This window comes from Spodoptera frugiperda, chromosome 22 (genome assembly GCF_023101765.2).
Source record: "Spodoptera frugiperda isolate SF20-4 chromosome 22, AGI-APGP_CSIRO_Sfru_2.0, whole genome shotgun sequence".
In the NCBI taxonomy this organism is placed as follows: domain Eukaryota; kingdom Metazoa; phylum Arthropoda; class Insecta; order Lepidoptera; family Noctuidae; genus Spodoptera; species Spodoptera frugiperda.
The window spans coordinates 3,269,478-3,293,715 of NC_064233.1; the positions used below are offsets into that span (position 1 = coordinate 3,269,478).

At 43.8% G+C, this 24,238-nt stretch overlaps 6 protein-coding genes across 20 annotated transcripts in view; 3 read left to right on the forward strand and 3 right to left on the reverse strand.

Moving 5' to 3' along the window:
• LOC118279694 (chorion class B protein Ld34-like) overlaps positions 1-5,509 on the reverse strand; it is a 15,933-nt gene extending 10,424 nt beyond the window's left edge. The window contains exons 1-2 of one of the 4 annotated variants that reach the window (XM_050702565.1): positions 5,362-5,509; positions 1,168-1,784 (exon numbers count right to left, since the gene is read on the reverse strand). In XM_050702565.1, the coding sequence (XP_050558522.1) occupies positions 1,176-1,784; positions 5,362-5,412 (660 nt within the window). In that variant the 5' untranslated portion in view covers positions 5,413-5,509 and the 3' untranslated portion in view covers positions 1,168-1,175. Of the gene's footprint in view, positions 1-1,167; positions 1,785-1,869; positions 1,985-5,361 lie in introns of those variants that run through there. The other 3 variants (XM_035599399.2, XM_050702564.1, XM_050702563.1) reach the window with 3 other exon arrangements.
• LOC118279707 (chorion class A protein Ld19-like) overlaps positions 1-20,736 on the reverse strand; it is a 40,727-nt gene extending 19,991 nt beyond the window's left edge. The window contains exons 1-2 of one of the 2 annotated variants that reach the window (XM_050702539.1): positions 20,641-20,736; positions 10,084-10,256 (exon numbers count right to left, since the gene is read on the reverse strand). In XM_050702539.1, the coding sequence (XP_050558496.1) occupies positions 10,084-10,256; positions 20,641-20,691 (224 nt within the window). In that variant the 5' untranslated portion in view covers positions 20,692-20,736. Of the gene's footprint in view, positions 1-10,083; positions 10,257-16,674; positions 17,131-17,218; positions 17,345-20,640 lie in introns of those variants that run through there. The other variant, XM_050702540.1, reaches the window with a different exon arrangement.
• Positions 1-21,923, forward strand: part of LOC118279699 (chorion class B protein Ld34-like) — a 23,015-nt gene extending 1,092 nt beyond the window's left edge. Inside the window, exons 2-3 of one of the 11 annotated variants that reach the window (XM_050702555.1) lie at positions 17,801-18,362; positions 21,801-21,923. In XM_050702555.1, the coding sequence (XP_050558512.1) occupies positions 17,801-18,362; positions 21,801-21,844 (606 nt within the window). In that variant the 3' untranslated portion in view covers positions 21,845-21,923. Of the gene's footprint in view, positions 1-10,627; positions 10,765-10,922; positions 11,557-14,356; positions 14,453-17,543; positions 17,640-17,800; positions 18,481-20,909; positions 21,058-21,229 lie in introns of those variants that run through there. The other 10 variants (XM_050702556.1, XM_050702552.1, XM_035599396.2 and 7 more) reach the window with 10 other exon arrangements.
• LOC118279706 (chorion class A protein Ld19-like) lies at positions 2,173-2,842 on the forward strand. Its single transcript, XM_035599412.2, has 2 exons — positions 2,173-2,298; positions 2,417-2,842. Exons 1-2 carry the CDS (start codon positions 2,248-2,250, stop codon positions 2,831-2,833), a joined length of 468 nt encoding a protein of 155 aa, XP_035455305.2. The 5' UTR covers positions 2,173-2,247; the 3' UTR covers positions 2,834-2,842.
• LOC118279715 (chorion class A protein Ld2/Ld41-like) lies at positions 5,648-6,322 on the forward strand. The gene is made up of 2 exons (XM_050702588.1): positions 5,648-5,781; positions 5,869-6,322. Exons 1-2 carry the CDS (start codon positions 5,731-5,733, stop codon positions 6,283-6,285), a joined length of 468 nt encoding a protein of 155 aa, XP_050558545.1. The 5' UTR covers positions 5,648-5,730; the 3' UTR covers positions 6,286-6,322.
• A 1,493-nt stretch (positions 21,924-23,416) lies between the features above and the next one.
• Positions 23,417-24,193, reverse strand: LOC118279553 (chorion class B protein Ld34-like). The gene is made up of 2 exons (XM_035599188.2): positions 24,069-24,193; positions 23,417-23,986 (listed from the first exon to the last, which is right to left on the reverse strand). Exons 1-2 carry the CDS (start codon positions 24,117-24,119, stop codon positions 23,417-23,419), a joined length of 621 nt encoding a protein of 206 aa, XP_035455081.2. The 5' UTR covers positions 24,120-24,193.
• Positions 24,194-24,238: the final 45 nt, after the last annotated feature.

A 24,238-nucleotide genomic window follows, 5' to 3' on the forward strand; every position in this document is an offset into this window, starting at 1 on the left:
AAAGTGTTATTTTGTAACCAACTTGCAGAAATAAATATCATTTTATCACTTGGAATGAACTGTCACCCCGTATTATACTCCTGTCTCGAGTCTTAAACCTGATAACCCGAAAAGGTCGTCTGCAGCTTCAAGAAACAATAGGCTGCACTTGAAACATAAAATATTATTACTATGTAGTTGATTTTCTCGGCATTCGAGATGATCCCGAAGGCGACTGGGATCTTCTCAAGGAGTGTATAAACATTCCATTTTACATAACATTAAGTAAACGACATAGAAACCTTTCCCCTGCATTTGAATAATCAAAGCTAAATATGAATTAAAAACAATAGTAGGCCACAAGAAATTGGTAACGATTTGCATGAACTAGTAGTTGGTTCATATTGTGTATTGTAAAAATTCATGACGTCCAGGGACATTTTTTAAGAAGGGGGGAGGATCTTTCCCATGACTTCTCCGCACCTTGGGCAAAGCGAGAGGGAGTGTCAGACTCTTAGTGAATAAAAAACTCCGTTCCTACTCCTGGTTTTCGAGCCGGAGCCCCGGGTACCCACTAGCAGTCCGCAGCCTTTCTGCAGCTCCGGATCTTCTTTCGTATTACTCGCATTACAATTTCTAAAGATCTCTTTGCCATCACGAGAATATAGCTCAGATTTACCATTGGTCTATTAAAATATTTATTAAAATCAGTTTTGTCACTATCCAATTGCGAGCTTTCGTATTATTATTTCAATTAGGTATATTTTCTAAAGAACCATCGTATTTCTTAATGCTATCATAGAAAACACGAATAGCTTGGCTCAAAATTTACATATTTTATTGGAACGGTTACCGTATAAAATATGCGACAACAAAATTCAGTTTTGTTGGATGGCAAGCTTTCGTCATTAAGGTAAAGTAAAACGTCGCGAAGAAACTTGGACTTATAATTACTAATAATTAGTTTGGAATTACCAATCCGCCTTGAGCAAGCGTTCAAGAGAAGAGACCTTTGGTCAACAGCAAGCACTTAGGTATAGGTGGTTGATAATATGCATGTATATGTGAAGTAGATGATTGGAAACTACCAGTAAGACAGACCTCATTATGTTTGGCTTAAAAAAGGAATGGAACTATTAAAAATAAATCGTCGTGTTTATTGATTTATTTAATTCATTCTTCAGTATTACATTTTCTTAGATTGCGCAACCACAACCTCTGCCGATCAGATCTCCGCGGAAACCAAGAACAGGAGCAGCAAGAGCAGCGGGAGCGAAGGCACCAGCAGGACCGTAAGCACCCAGAGGAGCCAGAGCGGCAGCCGGGGCATAGGCAGCACCCGGGGCATAGGCAGCAGAGCCACTGGCCATGGCGGTCCTGCCGTTACCGCAGGCATGGTTGATGGCACCAGCACCGGCAGAGGGCACCACTCCTTCCATAGCGACAGTACCCACGAACGGCAGCTCTCCAATCACTTCCAGAGCACCCTCGTACACATTGTCAGACGCCACGGAGATACCGACGGGAGCGATGGCGGAGCCACTGGTCACAGGCAGACCACCACCACTGGTGGGGCTGAACTCCATGGCGGGGGCACCGATGACGGCATCGTAACCCAGGCCTCTGCCAGCCAGACCGTAAGGAGTGGCTAAACCAGCAGCTCCAAGGCCAGCCCAAGGAGCGACAAGCTCAGAAGCGGCCAGTCCACAAGGAGTGGCTAGGACGGGAGCAGCCAGGCCGTAAGGAGCAGCTAGTGGAGAGATTTCAGCCACCGCAGCGCGGCTGGTGCACTGGCTGAGGGCGGACTGGAAAAAACCAATATTTTAGTATCAAAGTATACATAAAAGTAAATTTAAATGTTTTAAATGAATTTTAATACGCTTTCCTCACCTTGACGAGGAGCGCCTGGGCGCAGAGGACGAGGATAGCCTTCACAGACATGATGCTGCTGTTCTAGTGCTGACACGAGAATGATGTCCAGTGCTGCTGTCGCGGGTTTTATACTAAACTGTGTTATCAAGTTCCAAGAATATTAGTATGTAGGTAAGTGTAAAGCAATTAGAAGCTTATGCAAACGTGATAAGCCTACTATTTACGTACAAGAAAACGTTTAAGTATTGAGACATTTCAATAATTGTGATGTAATGAAAGTCCTCGCAATTGATAATGTTATAATTATGTACAATGTGTCAAGTATATAAGCTCAGGGACCGATCCAGTTCATCATTCAGTCTTCAGCTCCTCGTTGAACACAAACGAACATCAAACATGTCTACCTTCGCTTTTGTGTTCCTCTGCATCCAAGCTTGCTTGGTCCAGGTGAGAAAATATTGCTTTTAACTTCTTTAATTATTTTATGTTGAATAGTAATTGATCTATTATTTTAAATCTCGTTTTCCAATTCTAGAAATGCTAACCATTTATTATTCTATTCCAGCACGTGTTCAGTCAGTGCACCAGCCCCGCAGCTGTTGTTGAAGCTCCCTTCGGTCTGGCCGCTCGTGGTCTGGCTGGTCCTCTTGGCTGGGCTGCTCCTGGCCTTGCTGCTAACGGTCTCATTGCTCCCGGCCTTGCTGCTCGTGAACTTATTGCCCCTGGCATTGCTGCTCCCTTCGGTCTGGCTTCTCCTTTAGCTTACGATGGTCTGGCCTACCCTGGAGCTGCTCCTTACGGCGGTGCTGGTGAAGGCAACGTGGCGGTCGCTGGTGAGCTGCCAGTCGCTGGTACTACCGCCGTCGCTGGTCAGGTCCCCATCATGGGCGCTGTGAGCTTCGGAGGACCTGTGGCTGCTGCTGGCTCCGTCTCCATCACTGGACAGTGCGCTTGTGGTTGCAATTCTCCCATATACTACTAAGCTAACTATTCCGCATTTGACTGTGATACCTTCAGACTCTGTAAATAAAGTGCGAATACTACAAATAATAATACATCTTTGTTTATTTATCGACTTAAAAAAAGTAGTTTCTCAGATTGACCGGCATGTATGTTTGTGCGAGATTATTTCGCATTTGGCTGAAACGAATATTGATGCGGTTTTTAGCACATTATTTTTCAGACTTAGGAGAGTGTTTTAGGGGTATTATATGGCTTAAAAGGGGAAGTGGTAAAAAAATTAAGGTGGTTCATTACTTTTATTTGATTGACCGATTTCACAACTTTGCTATCAGCACAAAAGGGATGATGACGGGGTTGACAATTAAAAATCCATTTAGTCCATCAGTGAGGTAATGAAAAAAATATCAGATACATATTTTTTTATTTTGTCATTTACGAAAACAATACTTACATGTTAATCAAAAGGAGTGGGAGTTAATTACGTCACTATTGAGTATAAAACCTAATCAAAATCGACGTCACGCGAATTTTCAAACCAATACATCTTCGAAAGTACTTGTTTCCGTAAGAAAATAAAAAATACCTATGGGTCTAATGTTTTAAAATAATGGTTCTGTCAGCCAGGCATTAAAATAAAAATGAGTCATCTACCCTATAAACTTACTACATAGATAGCAATTAAAATGACACAACAATAAACATACATAAATAAATGCATGCAGTTCCGCTAAATGCCTCACAGATAGTAACATGATATTTTTGTTAGTAAAACAAATGGCACGTGCCACTGCAGGTGTTATATTAAATGCTTAATAATGCAAGTTCTTTCAAAGAAAAAGTTGTTCCTACGTAATTTATTTTTACGTTGACTACCTTGTTGTACCCATGGTCGCCATTGCGACTGCCGAGCAATGGGTCTTGGGTTCGATTTCCGGGTCGGGCAAAGTATATTTCAGCTTTTCGAATCTAGTAGTAGAAGTCTAGAATTGTGCCCAAAATATGGCAATAGGGTCACCCCCTATTACATGGGACTGCTTTTCTTATATTGACACCACTAACAAAATGATGAAAGACAGCTTGGTAAGGAAACCCAGGCTTATAATTTCTAATACCTGCTATAGGTTTTAAATCGCCAACCTGCGTTGAGCAAGCGTGATTAATGCTCAAACCTTAAAGGTTTATGATAATATTTATAAGCTGTTGATGTGATTTTATCCTCTCGTCAACACAAAGAAACAGTTTTGAATTTTGTATATTTTTGGACATCATATTTTTGACAAAGCAGTCGTAATCTTCATATTTGCATTAAACGTGTGAAAAGGAGGTATAATTTTCGTGGTTGACGAGTTAAGAGTGAGCAAGCCATGTTTCATCCCGAATGGGCCGACTCAACCGGAATGATACCACGGTCTCATAGAAAACCGGCGTGAAACACCGCTTCCGTTTTGTTTCGTTCTGTAAGAGAGGTAACCGGAAGCCCAATTACCAATCTTCTAATCCCCGACAATGCTCAAAGTCCCTACCCCTCCTCCTCCCAGTAAAAGGCTACAACGCACTTGTAACGCCTCCGGTGTTTCGGGTGTGTATGGGCGGTGCCGATTTTATAATTATTAAGTATATTCTAGTACGTTTACATATTAGGAAGTGAGTGCTAAAATAGATCAGGGAGAGAGACACAAAATAGTAAACATAAATTTTGTTAAATTCCAATATATTTCATTGCTTTCGTATGTCAATTATCACATCATGTACTCTTAGATGGCCCATCCGCAACCACAACCTCTGCCGATCAGATCACCTCGGAGACCGAGGCCGGTAGCAGCAAGAGCAGCGGGAGCGAAGGCACCAGCAGGACCGTAAGCACCCAGAGGAGCCAGAGCGGCAGCCGGGGCATAGGCAGCACCCGGGGCATAGGCAGCAGAGCCACTGGCCATGGCGGTCCTGCCATTACCGCAGGCATGGTTGATGGCACCAGCACCGGCAGAGGGCACCACTCCTTCCATAGCGACAGTACCCACGAACGGCAGCTCTCCAATCACTTCCAGAGCACCCTCGTACACATTGTCAGACGCCACGGAGATACCGACGGGAGCGATGGCGGAGCCACTGGTCACAGGCAGACCACCACCACTGGTGGGGCTGAACTCCATAGCGGGGGCACCGATGAGGGCATCGTAAGCCAGGCCTCTGCCAGCCAGACCGTAAGGAGTGGCTAAACCAGCAGCTCCAAGGCCAGCCCAAGGAGCGACAAGCTCAGAAGCGGCCAGTCCACAAGGAGTGGCTAGGACGGGAGCAGCCAGGCCGTAAGGAGCAGCGAGTGGAGAGATTTCAGCCACCGCAGCGCGGCTGGTGCACTGGCTGAGGGCAGACTGGAAATAAACAATTAATAAGTTAGTAAAACACAACTTTATCTCAAGATTAGAAGCAGCATAAATATTCGCAAGCTTGACTGAGAGCCAAAATGTTATTAGAGGTATTTTAATAAAAATACCATAGAATTTATAAGTTTTGCATATTCGAAATGCCTTTATTACAATTGATTTCTACCTTGACGAGGAGCGCCTGGGCGCAGAGGACGAGGATAGCCTTCACAGACATGATGCTGCTGTTCTAGTGCTGACACGAGAATGATGTCCAGTGCTGCTGGCGCGGGTTTTATACTAAACCGTGTTATCAGTTTCTTTCAAAAATATAGGTAATTGTTATTGTGAATTTACAAAGTTTACAAAACATGATAAGCCTACTAATTGACCAACAAAGAAACGCACTTTGTTACTATTGAGACACTTTTGTAAAGTTTCACAATGTGAACTCTCGCGGTAGATATGTACAATGTGTCAAGTATATAAGCTCGGGGGCCGATCCAGTTCATCATTCAGTCTTCAGCTCCTCGTTGAACACAAACGAACATCAAACATGTCTACCTTCGCTTTTGTGTTCCTCTGCATCCAAGCTTGCTTGGTCCAGGTGAGAAACTCATATCATATGACCCAATATAAAAAATACATTTTATTATTTCCGTTCTATATTTAAATCAATATTGTTTAATTCCAGCATGTGTTCAGTCAGTGCACCAGCCCCGCAGCTGTTGTAGAAGCTCCCTTCGGTCTGGCCGCTCGTGGTCTGGCTGGTCCTCTTGGCTGGGCTGCTCCTGGCCTTGCTGCTAACGGTCTCATTGCTCCCGGCCTTGCTGCTCGTGAACTTATTGCCCCTGGCATTGCTGCTCCCTTCGGTCTGGCTTCTCCTTTAGCTTACGATGGTCTGGCCTACCCTGGAGCTGCTCCTTACGGCGGTGCTGGTGAAGGCAACGTGGCGGTCGCTGGTGAGCTGCCAGTCGCTGGTACTACCACCGTCGCTGGTCAGGTCCCCATCATGGGCGCTGTGAGCTTCGGAGGACCTGTGGCTGCTGCTGGCTCCGTCTCCATCACTGGACAGTGCTCATGCGGCTGCAACGGTCCCATTTACTACTAAACCACAGGTTTTCTCGATGGAATATTTGAATAAATGACATTAGCATTCTACATAATTTTTGTTTTTGCATCACTGGCTGTGCTAACAGGTGTTATTAAACAAATAACAAGGTAATAAATAATCTAAGTATTCTTTATTAAAATGACTGAATATTTGGCAATCATCATTAGAGCATAAAGAATTTTATGAAAACTGCGTTCGTTTCAAAAGTAGAAAATATCTCAAACATTTACCCCACCGGGACTTTTATAAACACAAGCGTTTTGAACTGAACTAACTACAGCCCAAAAGGAATTGAAAGTATGATTATTTCATTAACTTAAGGATTAGACTGCCTCGTTGGTCGAGTGGTCCTAAGCGCGACTGCCGGACAAGGGGTCTCGGGTTCGATTCCCGGGTCGGGCAAAGGATTACTGGGCTTTTTTCGGATTTTCCAAAATTTCTCAGTGGGATCACGGAGTCTGGAATGGGTGTACATTGTATAGCGGCATTCCCCTTCGGGGATAAAAGGCGTGACGTTGCGTTGTGTAACTTAAGGATATTATCATAATTTTTAATTGTTATATCGGGCTTTTCTCTTATCCTAAATCCCCAACAATCCTTAAATTGCTAACCCCAAAAGGCTGGCAATGGGCTTGTAGCACCTGGTGTTTCAGGTGTCCATGGGCGGTGGCGAATGCTTACCATCATGTGATGCGTCTGCTCGTTTACCCGCTTAAACCATAATAAAAGTTTATTAGCGACTGAATAACATCGGTTAGAATTCACATGTGCAGCTATGTGACACAGAATTCATAATGACTGCTTAAGCACTTTGTCCATGTGTACTTACAATACCATTTCGTGGCAGTTTTTTTTTTTTATAAAATACACAATAAGCAATCGCCGCCGCCCATGGACTCTTGAAACACCAGAGGCGTTACAAGTGCGGTGCCGGCCTTTTGGGGGTTAGGAATTTCAGGGTTGTTAGGGAATCGAGGAATGGGAAGGGGGGAATCGGGCCTCGGTAACTTCACTCACAAAACGCAAGCTTTGTTTTACGTCGGTTTTCGGTGGTATCACTCCGGTCGAGCGGCATTCGTGCCGAAGCATTGCTCTCCTACACTTAATGCAAAGTACAACTTCACATTACAACAAAACCAGACCACACACGATGTGGCACGAGCCCCGTATAATATTACACACAGGTATTACAAACATAAAACAAATGATCAAATTACTAGCTGCACTGCACTGCATTAATGCAACGTCAACTAAAATAACTACGATATTGTCTGTGGTCAGGGCCGATAGTTCCAACGTAGTCGTTAATGTCTTTGAGCGATTTTGAACCTTATGTTTCTGTAATAAGATTGAATGTGATGTATTAATGTCGACTTGGATTGACACTAAGATTCGATAAACTAAGTATAAGTCTTCGTCATCTGCTAACGTCAAAGGCGGGTAACGCACTTGTGCCTACTCTGGTGTTGCGGGTATCCATGAGTCGCGCTGAGCGCTTACCATCAGGTGACTCGTCTGCTCGTTTGTCATCTATTTCATAAAAAAAAATCTAAAAGGCTGAGGCTCAGGTTGAGCCGAGATCATATTCTATGTTATTAGCTAAAGGAGAAATTATTTCGTAGCATATCTCCTATAGCCAAGTCTATATTCAACTGCCAGACCTATAGCCAACTGTCAGATCAAACGCCATAGATGATGGATTGGCCATACACTCCAAAAAGGTCCCAACCAAGCTTTGGACTAGAATTTCCTTTACCCGAAGTTCTTACCGCATTTGCAAAAACAGCAGGCATCGGTATGACGTGGAGCGAAGTAAAGAGTGAAGCTAAGGGTAGTTCTTCGAAATTTGATTCTTCGACTGATTCATATGGCCAAAATTTAATTCCACTTTAAGATCTGTAACACGTGTTCATATGAAAATAGTTAAACCAAATAACGTATATTCGAATGAGGGACTCGTTTTAAAAAATAGTTTTCGAGATATCGACGTTTGAATATTTTCTGCCCAGATGAATCAGAAATTGTTACAGATGAATCTGTTGAACAATTGAAAATTGTATGTAAATGAGCTCTGTATTTATTTTAATTGTTAGCATACCATTTTCGAGTACTTTCACACAGAGAAGTCACGAGCATTCATCATCACGCTTGCTCAGGGCGGATTAGCAATTTCAGACTCATATTAATTACATTCCTCAAAAAAAGTGTTTAAATTGTAGCTATAACATTTATAGCTAAGTTAATTTAAAAATAAGACTAGTAATAAAATGGACAACGCAACAAGAGCATTATTTTATGATTCATATGCGGTTTTGACCATACGAATCAGACACAGATGAATCAGGATTTTGCTTACAATCATGCATAACTCATCGTATATACAGACTTCAATCTTATCATTTTTCTACACGAATGTATAACCAAAAAACTTCACACGAAACATAGATTGAAGTTTTAAAACTGTAAAGTAAATTTTATAAAATAGGCATTGTAATCAGGATGCCATGTAAACCAAACACAGATGAATCAGATATTTACCTTAGTAACACCTGGATCTAAGCCAACCAGCCGCACGTCCGCCTCCTAACTTGTCCGTTGCACGCCTGGTTTCCCTCCGCACAGGAAGCCAGACTCTCATTATTAATACCCGACCAAGTATGGTCATTCGTAGCTTACGCCATATTAATCAGTATTATACGCCGGACACTTCTTATTTCTTTATTTATAATCATACTAACATAGTTATAACGAATGCATATTTTTTTGAAGAGGACAACTCATCTCCTTTCGATGTAATTATAATTTATATTGGAGTATCAAAGGGAAAATGCGAAATCGACTACTTTGTTCCGGAAAATGGCAAACGGACACACCATATGAATCAGAAGAACAAGCTTTAAAAAAAATATATTTTGTACCTAGACTGCAATTATTTAAAAAATATTATTTGTCCTAGTAACTGATATAGCTAAACTATACTAAAAAAATATTACATGCCGTTTTGTTAGTTGGTTTCAAAAATATTCCCAAAGACATCGAAAATTTTGTCTCTGAAGAACTACCCCTAAGCTAAAGACTGATAGAGATGGAGGTCTTCTATATGTATAAATCTCCTATACCCCCTTTAGGGAACATAGGACCGTACATGTGGATCATTCTGGACTTTGTACATATTATTGATTCGATAAGTTTTCAAATGCTGCTTAGGCCGCGTTTCCACTGATGACGCGGAGCAGGGCGGAGAAGGGGGTTACGGAGCACGAAATAACCAATCACTATGCTCGAAATCTTTTCTATTGAAGCAGAGCGGAGACTTCCAGCTTATCTAGGAGCTGATACAAATATGTCAGTTCATTAAACTTTTTAATAAATTCTAGCCTTTATTGCAATTGCAAAGGATTCAATGAAAACTTTACGTTTTCAATCCTCAAAACAGCAAAATCTGTTCTATAGTCATGATATTATCAACACAGATTATAAAAGAAACTAAATAATATGATTGCTAAATCAATATTCATTGATTTATAACTTTTATTAAAGAATCAAATTATTTCCTCGCTCTCTACTTAGTAGCAGCCGCAAGAGCATTTTCCAGTGATGGAGACGGAGCCAGCAGCAGCCACAGGTCCTCCGAAGCTCACAGCGCCCATGATGGGGACCTGACCAGCGACGGCGGTAGTACCAGCGACTGGCAGCTCACCAGCGACCGCCACGTTGCCTTCACCAGCACCGCCGTAAGGAGCAGCTCCAGGGTAGGCCAGACCATCGTAAGCTAAAGGAGAAGCCAGACCGAAGGGAGCAGCAATGCCAGGGGCAATAAGTTCACGAGCAGCAAGGCCGGGAGCAATGAGACCGTTAGCAGCAAGGCCAGGAGCAGCCCAGCCAAGAGGACCAGCCAGACCACGAGCGGCCAGACCGAAGGGAGCTTCTACAACAGCTGCGGGGCTGGTGCACTGACTGAACACATGCTGGAATAAAATAATATTGGTTTAAATATAGAGCCGAGATAATAAAATTTATTATTTAAAATGGGACATAGGAAATGAGTTTCTCACCTGGACCAAGCAAGCTTGGATGCAGAGGAACACAAAAGCGAAGGTAGACATGTTTGATGTTCGTTTGTGTTCAACGAGGAGCTGAAGACTGAATGATGAACTGGATCGGCCCCCGAGCTTATATACTTGACACATTGTACATATCTACCGCGAGGAGTTCACATTGTGAAACTTTACAAAAGTGTCTCAATAGTAACAAAGTGCGTTTCTTTGTTGGTCAATTAGTAGGCTTATCATGTTTTGTAAACTTTGTAAATTCACAATAACAATTACCTATATTTTTGAAAGAAACTGATAACACGGTTTAGTATAAAACCCGCGACAGCAGCACTGGACATCATTCTCGTGTCAGCACTAGAACAGCAGCATCATGTCTGTGAAGGCTATCCTCGTCCTCTGCGCCCAGGCGCTCCTCGTCAAGGTGAGAATTCATTTTTCTTCTTAATAACGCTTAATAAAGGCCTTTCGAATATGAAAATATATTTTTATTTTTGCTTAAATACTTAATAAAAGTTTCATCTTTTAAAATCCTGCCCCACCCTAGCTTGTCCTTATTCTAATGACTCTTTTTATTTCCAGTCTGCTCTCAGCCAGGCTTGTGGGTACGCTGCCCCCGTCCTAGCCACTCCTTGTGGACTGGCTGCTTCTGAGCTTGTCGCTCCTTGGGCTGGCCTTGGAGCTGCTGGTTTAGCCACTCCTTACGGTCTGGCTGGCAGAGGCCTGGGTTACGATGCCCTCATCGGTGGTGCCCCCGCTATGGAGTTCAGCCCCACCAGTGGTGGTGGTCTGCCTGTGACCAGTGGCTCCGCCATCGCTCCCGTCGGTATCTCCGTGGCGTCTGACAATGTGTACGAGGGTGCTCTGGAAGTGATTGGAGAGCTGCCGTTCGTGGGTACTGTCGCTATGGAAGGAGTGGTGCCCTCTGCCGGTGCTGGTGCCATCAACCATGCCTGCGGTAATGGCAGGACCGCCATGGCCAGTGGCTCTGCTGCCTATGCCCCGGGTGCTGCCTATGCCCCGGCTGCCGCTCTGGCTCCTCTGGGTGCTTACGGTCCTGCTGGTGCCTTCGCTCCCGCTGCTCTTGCTGCTCCTGGCCTCGGTCTCCGAGGTGATCTGATCGGCAGAGGTTGTGGTTGCGGATGGGCCATCTAAGAATACATGATGTGATAATTGAGAAACGAAAGCAATGAAATAAATTGGAATTTAATCATTATTTATGTTTACTATTTTGTGTCTCTCTCCCTGATTCATTTTACCATGTCGCTTGGGGATCGTAATAGATAAACGTACTAGAACATAATGATAATAAAAGCAAATACTAAATAAACAGGCTAGCCATATTCTGAGGGTGAAAAAGATACCAGCGCTGCATTACCGTAGATCTGTAGTATTCACTGACATTAGCGATTTTAAAACGACTGTAATGCATTGAACCAACTAAATCAAAAAGGTTTCCTCACGTGCTACACTCTACTCCGACGGTTACGAAAAAATAAATGAAACGTTTCACCGAAAATATTTATCGACGGTTGGTACTAACGGTTCACCGAAAAACTCTTCAACGACGATTGTTTTAAACGATACGAAAATTTCGCCGACTGGTCTACCAAGACTGTAATGTCAGCTTGACAAAGGTTAGGTTTTGTAGAAGTACATGTTTTAAGGGGTCGACGTTTACATGGAATTAATCTAATTTATCTGTTTTACACCTGATCGGAATAAGTGTATCCATTTATGGTATTAAAAAATATACATAAAAAGTACAGACTTGGCCTTCCCAAGAGTTTTTTAAGAATTACGCACTTAATAAAAGTCATCATACTGACTGACAAATCTTTTTTGTAACCAAACTTATCAAACAACTTCTCTTGAGTGTCAGACTCTAAGACCAAAAACCACCCCGTTCCCTCTTCTATTTCGAGCCGGAGCCCCGGTTACAGGCAATATAGCCATGAAGCAAATACAAAGAGATGTCATAACTGGATGTCGAATGCGTGATAAATTACGTTGCCAAGAGTTCACATTTAATTGACTTAAATGCACAAATAAGCCTATCCACCATTTTTACCTTCTAATTTTTCTTGTGAAATTTGGATAAATATCGTTGGCCAGGGTCCATGATTTGTCTTAGTGCACAATTTACACATCTCCTCTTTGTACTTGCAGTCTCGGGACCAAATATGTTATATCCAACTCACTTTTTTATTGTGGGCGGAAAATCATCCAATGACTTCTCGCGCCTTGGGTGAGGCGAAAGGGGGTGTCAGACTCTTACTGACTAAAAACCACCCCGTTCCTACACCTGCTTTTCGAGCCAGAGCCCCGGTAAACCCGCTAGGTAGTCCAAAGCTCTGGATATCCAACTCGCCTACCAAGGGTTTAGTTTATGGCAAACCTCTGTTATGTAGAGGAATAGAGTCCAGTTGTGGACAGCCACGGCCACTTAATGCTGATGTTGATGATTATAAAAATGTACAAAGAAGTCACGTACCTTAACATAAATTATTATAATTGAATGGACTTGCGTACTTAAGCATTGAATAAATCACCTGTATCGGCACGTGCCATTGGTTTTATAAACAAACATGTCATATTACTTACTGCACATTTAGCTGAATTACATAAGGTTTATTATTGTTTTATTTTAATTGTTCATGTGGTTGTTTTTTGCGTTTCGGAATGAGGCGATCGAGTAAAGAATTATTAAGCTTTTCTGTTTTTGAAATCTTATGTAATTAAACCGAGCTTAAAATCAGATAGTACCCAGTTCAATTAACTATAGGACATGTTTAATTAAAATGATGCGATAAAAGATTGACTACGGATTTATTTTGAGTTCATACTCAAAAGGATACAGTACATTATTGGTTTATGTCTTCAATAATTTAAAAGTAAAACCAGGATTTCCAATAATGTTTTGAGTACAACAAAGACAAAGATAGTTTTTGGTATTTGCAATTTAATAACGAAGTCCGAAGGTATCACAGTCAAATGCGAAATAGTTAGCTTAGTAGTAAATGGGAGTGTTGCAGCCGCATGAGCACTGTCCAGTGATGGAGACGGAGCCAGCAGCAGCCACAGGTCCTCCGAAGCTCACAGCGCCCATGATGGGGACCTGACCAGCGACGGCGGTAGTACCAGCGACTGGCAGCTCACCAGCGACCGCCACGTTGCCTTCACCAGCACCGCCGTAAGGAGCAGCTCCAGGGTAGGCCAGACCATCGTAAGCTAAAGGAGAAGCCAGACCGAAGGGAGCAGCAATGCCAGGGGCAATAAGTTCACGAGCAGCAAGGCCGGGAGCAATGAGACCGTTAGCAGCAAGGCCAGGAGCAGCCCAGCCAAGAGGACCAGCCAGACCACGAGCGGCCAGACCGAAGGGAGCTTCAACAACAGCTGCGGGGCTGGTGCACTGACTGAAACATGCATGAATTCAAAAAACGTTGGAAACAGTTGAAATATTACATAACACTAATATTATAAATGAATTGTCCGTCAAACACGTTGAAATTACTGAACTAATTTTGATGAAATTTGGTATACGAGCTGACTTGGGTGGTAGCATAATTTTATAATATGGGAACGCGGGCGAAGCAGCTGGACAAGTTAGTTTAATAAATAAACTAATAGTGTATTGCATCGAAAACAATCTCTTAGAACGGGTTTACAATGAAGAAAATATTTTTCTTACCTGGACCAAGCAAGCTTGGATGCAGAGGAACACAAAAGCGAAGGTAGACATGTTTGATGTTCGTTTGTGTTCAACGAGGAGCTGAAGACTGAATGATGAACTGGATCGGCCCCCGAGCTTATATACTTGACACATTGTACATATCTACCGCGAGGAGTTCACATTGTGAAACTTTACAAAAGTGTCTCAATAGTAACAAAGTGCGTTTCTTTGTTGGTCAATTAGTAGGCTTATCATGTTTTGTAAACTTTGTAAATTCACAATAACAATTACCTATATTTTTGAAAGAAACTGATAACACGGTTTAGTATAAAACCCACGCCAGCAGCACTGGACATCATTCTCGTGTCAGCACTAGAACAGCAGCATCATGTCTGTGAAGGCTATCCTCGTCCTCTGCGCCCAGGCGCTCCTCGTCAAGGTGAGAATTCATTTTTCTTCTTAATAATGAAGGCCTTTAATGTAAAAGTGTTTTGAATATGTTCTTATTACTTTTATTTGGCTAAAAAATTAATATCCTAGCTTTTGGCTGATTTTTCATTTGTGTTTTATTAACTTAGTAATTGTTTGTTTCCAGTCCGCCCTCAGCCAGTGCACCAGCCGCGCTGCGGTGGCTGAAATCTCTCCACTAGCTGCTCCTTACGGCCTGGCTGCTCCCGTCCTAGCCACTCCTTGTGGACTGGCCGCTTCTGAGCTTGTCGCTCCTTGGGCTGGCCTTGGAGCTGCTGGTTTAGCCACTCCTTACGGTCTGGCTGGCAGAGGCCTGGGTTACGATGCCTTCCTCGGTGCCCCCGCTATGGAGTTCAGCCCCACCAGTGGTGGTGGTCTGCCTGTGACCAGTGGCTCCGCCATCGCTCCCGTCGGTATCTCCGTGGCGTCTGACAATGTGTACGAGGGTGCTCTGGAAGTGATTGGAGAGCTGCCGTTCGTGGGTACTGTCGCTATGGAAGGAGTGGTGCCCTCTGCCGGTGCTGGTGCCATCAACCATGCCTGCGGTAATGGCAGGACCGCCATGGCCAGTGGCTCTGCTGCCTATGCCCCGGGTGCTGCCTATGCCCCGGCTGCCGCTCTGGCTCCTCTGGGTGCTTACGGTCCTGCTGGTGCCTTCGCTCCCGCTGCTCTTGCTGCTCCTGGCCTCGGTCTCCGAGGTGATCTGATCGGCAGAGGTTGTGGTTGCGGATGGGCCATCTAAGACTATAAGATTTTGAAGATAATTCAAAAACGAAAACATTGAAATAAATTGAAATTTAACAAAAACGTAAGTTTATTATTTTGTGTCTCTCTCTCTCTAATTTATGTTAGCATGTCGTTTGGGGATCTTAGTTAGTAAATGAAATGAGTGAAAAAACTAATACTAAAAGAACATTCTAGCCATGTTCTAAGGGTGAAAAGAATACCAGCGCTGCATTACCGTAGGCCTGAACCCTGAAGTATTCACTGGTATCGGCAATTTTAGAACGACTACAATGGAGTGAACTATCTGTATCAAAAAGCTAATAATTGTAATAGACTACTTAAAAATACACAAAAAGCTGTAGTTTTGGCAGATATTAATGAAAATCTCAACCGCTCTACCAAGATTGTAATGTTAGAAAAATTACACGGGATTGTTGTGATATAAAAGTATAAAATTCTTCTAGTTTTCCCACAGGATTTGAAAGTCTAACTGATAAAAGAATTACACATTTAATCTGTAATTCAATTATGAGGACACAAGTGTGAAGAGCCATGCTTTCGGAACGAATGGTCCGGCTCGACCGGAACGATACCACGGCCTCACAGAAAACGTGTTTCGTTATGTGATTGAGGTTACCGGAGGCCCAATTGCCTCCCATTCCCAATCTTCCCAAACCCGATTCCCACAACAATCCTTAATTATAACATTGTTGGAAAGGCCGGTAACACACTTGTAATTATGGCAGCATCGATTGTCGCAACCGAGGGCTGGTGCTAGCTGGCATTGCGTGCGGTAAGTCCCCTCTTTGAGGAGTGACGCTAAAGAGGCAGCTACGGCGTCCTCACTAAACCTAAACCGAGATTTTTGTTCTCGTTTACTATGTCTCACGATAGTTATTATAAAAATAAAGTCCAGTTGTGGACAGCCACGGCCACTTAATGCTGATGATGATGATTATAAAAATGTACAAAGAAGTCACGTACCTTAACATAAATTACTATAATTGAATGAACTTGCATACTCAGCATTGAATACAACACCTGTACCGGCGCGTGCCGTTGGCTTTATAAACAAACATATCAAATTACTTACTGCACATTTATCTGAATTGCATTTAATTTTTAGTTTGATCTATTGTTTTAACTTGATTGTTCATGTAGTTGCTAGTCTATCGTATTTGGGAATCGAACGATAATAAGGAATTATTAAGGTTTTCTGTTTTTGAAACCTTATGTAATTAAACCGAGCTCAAAATCAGATAGTACCCAGTTCAATTAACTATAGAAGATTTTTTATTGAAAGTATGCGATAAAAGAATTGACTACGGATTTATTTTGAGTTCATACTCAAAAGGATACAGTACAGGTTGGATTATGTTATCAATAATCTAAAATTAAAACCAGGATTTCCAAAAATGTTTTGAGTACAACAAAGACAAAGATAGTTTTTGGTATTTGCAATTTAATAACGAAGTCCGAAGGTATCACAGTCAAATGTGAAATAGCTTAGTAGTAGATGGGAGTGTTGCAGCCACAAGCGCACTGTCCAGTGATGGAGACGGAGCCAGCAGCAGCCACAGGTCCTCCGAAGCTCACAGCGCCCATGATGGGGACCTGACCAGCGACGGCGGTAGTACCAGCGACTGGCAGCTCACCAGCGACCGCCACGTTGCCTTCACCAGCACCGCCGTAAGGAGCAGCTCCAGGGTAGGCCAGACCATCGTAAGCTAAAGGAGAAGCCAGACCGAAGGGAGCAGCAATGCCAGGGGCAATAAGTTCACGAGCAGCAAGGCCGGGAGCAATGAGACCGTTAGCAGCAAGGCCAGGAGCAGCCCAGCCAAGAGGACCAGCCAGACCACGAGCGGCCAGACCGAAGGGAGCTTCAACAACAGCTGCGGGGCTGGTGCACTGACTGAACACGTGCTGGAATAAAATAATATTGATTTAAATACAGAGCTGCGAAAAATATTTTTCTCTTTTTGAAATGAGTCATAGGAAATAAGTTTCTCACCTGGACCAAGCAAGCTTGGATGCAGAGGAACACAAAAGCGAAGGTAGACATGTTTGATGTTCGTTTGTGTTCAACGAGGAGCTGAAGACTGAATGATGAACTGGATCGGTCCCCGAGCTTATATACTTGACACATTGTACATATCTACCGCGAGGAGTTCACATTGTGAAACTTTACAAAAGTGTCTCAATAGTAACAAAGTGCGTTTCTTTGTTGGTCAATTAGTAGGCTTATCATGTTTTGTAAACTTTGTAAATTCACAATAACAATTACCTATATTTTTGAAAGAAACTGATAACACGGTTTAGTATAAAACCCGCGCCAGCAGCACTGGACATCATTCTCGTGTCAGCACTAGAACAGCAGCATCATGTCTGTGAAGGCTATCCTCGTCCTCTGCGCCCAGGCGCTCCTCGTCAAGGTGAGAATCCATCATTTTTTGTAATAACTAAAACACATATTTGCAATAATTTTTAAAATACTTGTTTCAAAAATAATTTTTTATTCTAATGACTCTTTTTTATTTCCAGTTGCTCTCAGCCAGGCTTGTTATGCCCCCTAATGACTCTTGTTTACTTCCAGTCGGCTCTCAGCCAGGCTTGTGGGTACGCTGCCCCCGTCCTAGCCACTCCTTACGGCCTGGCTGCTCCCGTCCTAGCCACTCCTTGTGGACTGGCCGCTTCTGAGCTTGTCGCTCCTTGGGCTGGCCTTGGAGCTGCTGGTTTAGCCACTCCTTACGGTCTGGCTGGCAGAGGCCTGGCTTACGATGCCCTCATCGGCGGTGCCCCCGCTATGGAGTTCAGCCCCACCAGTGGTGGTGGTCTGCCTGTGACCAGTGGCTCCGCCATCGCTCCCGTCGGTATCTCCGTGGCGTCTGACAATGTGTACGAGGGTGCTCTGGAAGTGATTGGAGAGCTGCCGTTCGTGGGTACTGTCGCTATGGAAGGAGTGGTGCCCTCTGCCGGTGCTGGTGCCATCAACCATGCCTGCGGTAATGGCAGGACCGCCATGGCCAGTGGCTCTGCTGCCTATGCCCCGGGTGCTGCCTATGCCCCGGCTGCCGCTCTGGCTCCTCTGGGTGCTTACGGTCCTGCTGGTGCCTTCGCTCCCGCTGCTCTTGCTGCTCCTGGCCTCGGTCTCCGAGGTGATCTGATCGGCAGAGGCTGCGGTTGCGGATGGGCCATCTAAGACTTAGTACCCTCTTGACCACTCACTAAAAATATCGATGACATCTCGAACTAAATAAATCAAAATTATCAATCACATAACCTTAATTTTATTTAACACCTCATTTTAAAATAATAAGGGCCGCCATATTTGGACTGCTTTAAAGCAGTCAGGATCGACTTTCAAACAGCTGCGACTGCACTGTAAACTAAAGACTTCTACGTACGTACAGTTTCATTAGCAGCTTATTAATGGCGGGTTAGCTCGCCGCCCAACCAGAACCAGACCCGTGCGTGCGGCGCGTTGCTTTCCCGCGCAGTGACCTCAAAGAGCCATCAGACCTTACCACTAAAAGGGGCCCCGTTGGCTCTTGCTTGAGCTGGAGCCCGGACTGTTAGCGGGTTTCCGGGGCTCCGGCTCAAAAGCAGTAGTATTAACTTAGTGGTTTACCATTAGTCTGTAAGCATCTGCAATTTCTCTGCTTTGCCCTGGCGATAGAGAAGTGCATTGAATGAAAATTCTATCTGAGAAGTTGTAAAAAGCCTATTATATGAATAACTGCTGAAAAGTTTCTCGTTCTTCACATTCGAAAAAAACGTTTGAACATTAATCACCAGCTTCACTCAATGACAGGCTATTATTTGTTCTTTATTTGCAATTTCAAACTTATAATCAGAAATTATAAGCCCAGACTTTCCCACGACGTTTCCCTTTACCTTTTGTCAGTGATGTCTAAATAATCTTAGAAAGTACATAATATAACTCGGAAAAAGTCACATTGGTATTTGCCGTTGCTAGGTTTCGAACCTGCACTCTCATGCAATAGGAATGATGCCTTAAACCTTCAAAAAAGGGTCACCACGACAGAAGTTCAGTACGTACACATACGGAACTATTTGACCAGTAAAATAAAATGGGCCCTCTTTCAGATTGTCAGTATGTATAGCGAGGACCATGTTAGATTAAATGGTCTCTCCGTATAAATTAACCATAGTAAGTATCTATCAGTATGTGATTAGCGCGTTGCAATGTCTCTGAACATTTGTAGTTCTCATAAATACATCATGTAACAATTATTGTTTAATAAAATGATTATGAGAGAAATGATGTAACGATGATTTGGCGGTAGACGATAACATTCCACTCGCCTGGTTTGAAAAACGTAGGATACAGAATGACTTAAGCCTAAAGTCACAAAAGTGACTGCACAACTGGGAGAAGCCCAATCGTCAAGCACCACGGAAAGTAATAATATAAATAAATTAATTCTTTCCCACAAATTTTCCCCGATACACCCGCTAGATAGTCCGCAGCTCCAGATCAGGCAACAGCCCTACTAATCCGCAAGGTCTGTGGTGGTCCGATGATTCATTGAGGCGGCTTCGGCTGACGGCGAAAGGCAAATGGTTACTGTACTGAGTGGTACAGAGTGTCTCTAGCGACGGCATTGGTGTCAGAAGAGTCGTTTTACCTTATGGTCCCGCATTCGTGTATAACTATCATGACTGCTTCGCAGAAGGAAGAGACGGCATCCCAGTCTCTCTGACTCTGCACCATAGCCTGAACCAATGCCGGACGCGAGAGGTTGACAATTACCATGGATGCATAACTTTTCACTAATCATATTATGAAAGAAATAATAAACTTAATATACAGCATAGAAAGTCATAATAAAACTAGAGAACTTGAGATATTCAAATGTTATTTATTTCATTCTTTATCTTTATATTCGACTCTCCATGATCGTCAAATCAGTAGTAAATGGGACCGTTGCAACCGCATGAGCACTGTCCAGTGATGGAGACGGAGCCAGCAGCAGCCACAGGTCCTCCGAAGCTCACAGCGCCCATGATGGGGACCTGACCAGCGACGGCGGTAGTACCAGCGACTGGCAGCTCACCAGCGACCGCCACGTTGCCTTCACCAGCACCGCCGTAAGGAGCAGCTCCAGGGTAGGCCAGACCATCGTAAGCTAAAGGAGAAGCCAGACCGAAGGGAGCAGCAATGCCAGGGGCAATAAGTTCACGAGCAGCAAGGCCGGGAGCAATGAGACCGTTAGCAGCAAGGCCAGGAGCAGCCCAGCCAAGAGGACCAGCCAGACCACGAGCGGCCAGACCGAAGGGAGCTTCAACAACAGCTGCGGGGCTGGTGCACTGACTGAACACATGCTGGAATGAAATAATTATGGATTAAACATAGAGCCGAAAGAACAAAGTGTATTTTTTATAATGGGTCATACGAAACGAGTTTCTCACCTGGACCAAGCAAGCTTGGATGCAGAGGAAGACAAAAGCGAAGGTAGACATGTTTGATGTTCAACGAGGAGCTGAAGACTGAATGATGAACTGGATCGGTCCCCAAGTTTATATAGTTACCAGATACATTGTCCTATCTATGGCAGGCAGTTCACATTTCGACATTTTACACATAATAATTTCTCAATAATATTTATTAATTGTATATTTCTTTGTTAGTCAATTTGTAGGCTTATCGAGTTTCGTAAGTATTTAAAACAATTCCCTATATTATTTTCAAAGTATTAGATAACAAAATTAGGTATAAAAACAGCAACATATTTGTTTGGAACATCATTCTCGTGTCAGCACTAGAACAGCAGCATCATGTCTGTGAAGGCTATCCTCGTCCTCTGCGCCCAGGCGCTCCTCGTCAAGGTGAGAAACCATGCATATTTTTTTTATATTTTCTACAAAATATGCTTTAAATACGAAGAAGTGATTGCAAGGTCTATTCAACGTACTTTCATCGGTTTCAGTCGATTGCATTAATGAATAAAAAGTCCAAGAATTAGTTGCATTTCACTATCTTATTTGTGTTTTTTTCCAGTCTGCCCTCAGTCAGTGCACCAGCCGCGCTGCGGTGGCTGAAATCTCTCCACTAGCTGCTCCTTACGGCCTGGCTGCTCCCGTCCTAGCCACTCCTTGTGGACTGGCCGCTTCTGAGCTTGTCGCTCCTTGGGCTGGCCTTGGAGCTGCTGGTTTAGCCACTCCTTACGGTCTGGCTGGCAGAGGCCTGGGTTACGATGCCCTCATTGGTGGCCCCGCAATGGAGTTCAGCCCCACCAGTGGTGGTGGTCTGCCTGTGACCAGTGGCTCCGCCATCGCTCCCGTCGGTATCTCCGTGGCGTCTGACAATGTGTACGAGGGTGCTCTGGAAGTGATTGGAGAGCTGCCGTTCGTGGGTACTGTCGCTATGGAAGGAGTGGTGCCCTCTGCCGGTGCTGGTGCCATCAACCATGCCTGCGGTAATGGCAGGACTGCCATGGCCAGTGGCTCTGCTGCCTATGCCCCGGGTGCTGCCTATGCCCCGGCTGCCGCTCTGGCTCCTCTGGGTGCTTACGGTCCTGCTGGTGCCTTCGCTCCCGCTGCTCTTGCTGCTCCTGGCCTCGGTCTCCGAGGTGATCTGATCGGCAGAGGTTGTGGTTGCGGATGGGCTATCTAAGATAATCCATTTAAGAGGTTAAACAGCGTAAAAAAGAATCTACATTTCAAGCTAATAAAATGATGATATGCATAAAATATGTCTTGGTTTTAATTTTCTGCGCCATTTAAAGATGTTTAGTAAGTAAAATTCGTAAGCAATATTGTATTCCAAAGTGCTGTTGCCTTACTTTTGTGTTATTTTAATGTCTTGGTTAAAGTTTCCAAAGAAAAGAAAGAAAGAAGTCACAATTTTTTTAGAATTATGGCAAACATCAGTGAAAAGCTCACCAGTGTCACTATAAAATATCTTTAACTTACCAACCTGCCCGAACCTGAACAGAAATATACAAAACAGCATAATTACTTTTTTATTACAAACGGACTCTACTGTACTATTCTATCCTTAGCATAATATGTACGTTGCGGCGAAGTTCAGTTTTGATTATGAATTAGAATCAATGCACAATTTCGTGCCGTTGACCGTTGCACCATGTCCATGACACATCATCTCCAACATAACGGATTCAACTTTGCCCCCTTCAGCGACCTAACCGAACTATTGACTCAAACTACAGCCGGTATCCAATAGATGGCAGTGTATCGTACTCAGGAATAATAGGAATCCTCCACATGTATATTAGGTCGGCAACGGAGCAGGTCTATTAAGAGGACCCGGTACCCCTTACAGGTGTTGAGGGTGGCCAAGGGGTGGTTTTAGTGAGGTAAAAATCCCACACTCCCTAGTCTTTCTCCCCAAAAAGCTAGGCGCCTTTTGAAGGTTTCTCCCCGTCATCAAAAACAAAAAAAAGATCGGCAACGCACTTGTAAAGCCTCTGGTGTTTCGAGTGGGCGACGGCGATTGCTTACCATCATCCGTCTGCGTGTTTACAGGCTTATACTATAAAAAAACCTACGACACTAAAGAAATTATAATAGCGATACCGGAAATTTTGGGGGAAGGGGAAGGATTTGGACTTAAACTCACGTATTCAAAACTCAATATTGTTTGTTTCTAGCTGATTTTCAGTGAAGCTATTTTAACCTTAGGCCACCAATAACTTTCGCATAGGCATAAGCAATTTGTATCAAACATTGTTTAATTGTTTTAACGAAAATCTTTTTATTGCATAACGGTAGTCAAGTTATCCACAAATTGTTGTTTCGGGTCTGGGTGTCATGTGTATGTAAACTTGTATGTTTGTAAACGCACCCACGACACAGGAGAAAATCCTAATGTGGGGCAACGTTTTTCAAAAAAAAATAAAAAGATAAAAAAAGTTGAATATTGAAAGAGAAAAAACTCGCAATGACTGGGATTACCATACATACATCCACACTAACATGAAACCAAAACATTCATATTCATTGGTACACATAGCATAGGTGGAAACGGCCTCAGCTATGCTATGGCTTTTATATGGAAAGATGCATCTTGTGGATGCGTGATATGGATGTGTGCCACAAGCGCGGCAGGTGTAGGCATTACACACTTGATTGGATATCTTTCACAAAATAGTTAAACTAAAAAGGAAAAGGAAAACAGTAAATTACATTTAAAAACATTATATATTTAATTAACTAAATAATAAACTTAGATGACGTAACCGAAGTTGTTGGCACAGCCACAACCGCTGCGATAACCAAGAAGGTCAGGGTTTCCAATTGGAGTAGCAGCAACAGCATTGGACCATCCTGCAGGAAAGCCGTAGGATCCGTAGGGACCAACTCCAAGAGCTGCAGCAGGACCGAACCCAGCCTCACTGACCATGGCATTCACTCCATTACCACAGGCATGGTTGATGGCACCACCACCCACAGTAGGCAACGCTCCTTCCATAGCGACAGTACCCACGAACGGCAGCTCTCCAATCACTTGCAGGATACCCTCATAAGCATTGTCTGCCACCACGGAGATACCGACGGGAGCGATGGCGGAGCCACTGGTCACAGGCAGACCACCACCACTGGTGGGGCTGAACTCCATGGCGGGGGCGCCACCGATGAGGGCATCGTAAGCCAGGCCTCTGCCAGCCAGACCGTAAGGAGTGGCTAAACCAGCAGCTCCAAGGCCAGCCCAAGGAGCGACAAGCTCAGAAGCAGCCAGTCCACAAGGAGTGGCTAGGACGGGGGCAGCGTACCCACAAGCCTGGCTGAGAGCAGACTGGAAATAAGAAGAGTCATTAAAATAAGAAAAATGATTTTAAAAATTATAAATGTTTTGATTATACCATGAAATTTCTCACCTTGACGAATAGCGCCTGGGCGCAGAGGACGAGGATAGCCTTCACAGACATGATGCTGCTGTTCTAGTGCTGACACGAGAATGATGTCCAGTACTGCTGCCGCGGGTTTTATAATCAATATTGTGTTACAGATACTAATAAGTTACAAATTACTTAATTGTTTTTATGTA

Excerpts from the sequence above, each read along its gene's own strand:
- LOC118279706 (XM_035599412.2), top strand. The coding sequence starts at position 2,248 with ATGTCTACCTTCGCTTTTGTGTTCCTCTGCATCCAAGCTTGCTTGGTC. Across the intron at positions 2,299-2,416 it reads TCCAAGCTTGCTTGGTCCAG|CACGTGTTCAGTCAGTGCAC; the intron begins GTGAGAAAATAT and ends ATTCTATTCCAG.
- LOC118279715 (XM_050702588.1), top strand. The coding sequence starts at position 5,731 with ATGTCTACCTTCGCTTTTGTGTTCCTCTGCATCCAAGCTTGCTTGGTC. Across the intron at positions 5,782-5,868 it reads TCCAAGCTTGCTTGGTCCAG|CATGTGTTCAGTCAGTGCAC; the intron begins GTGAGAAACTCA and ends GTTTAATTCCAG.
- LOC118279553 (XM_035599188.2), bottom strand. The coding sequence starts at position 24,119 with ATGTCTGTGAAGGCTATCCTCGTCCTCTGCGCCCAGGCGCTATTCGTC. Across the intron at positions 23,987-24,068 it reads CCCAGGCGCTATTCGTCAAG|TCTGCTCTCAGCCAGGCTTG; the intron begins GTGAGAAATTTC and ends TCTTATTTCCAG.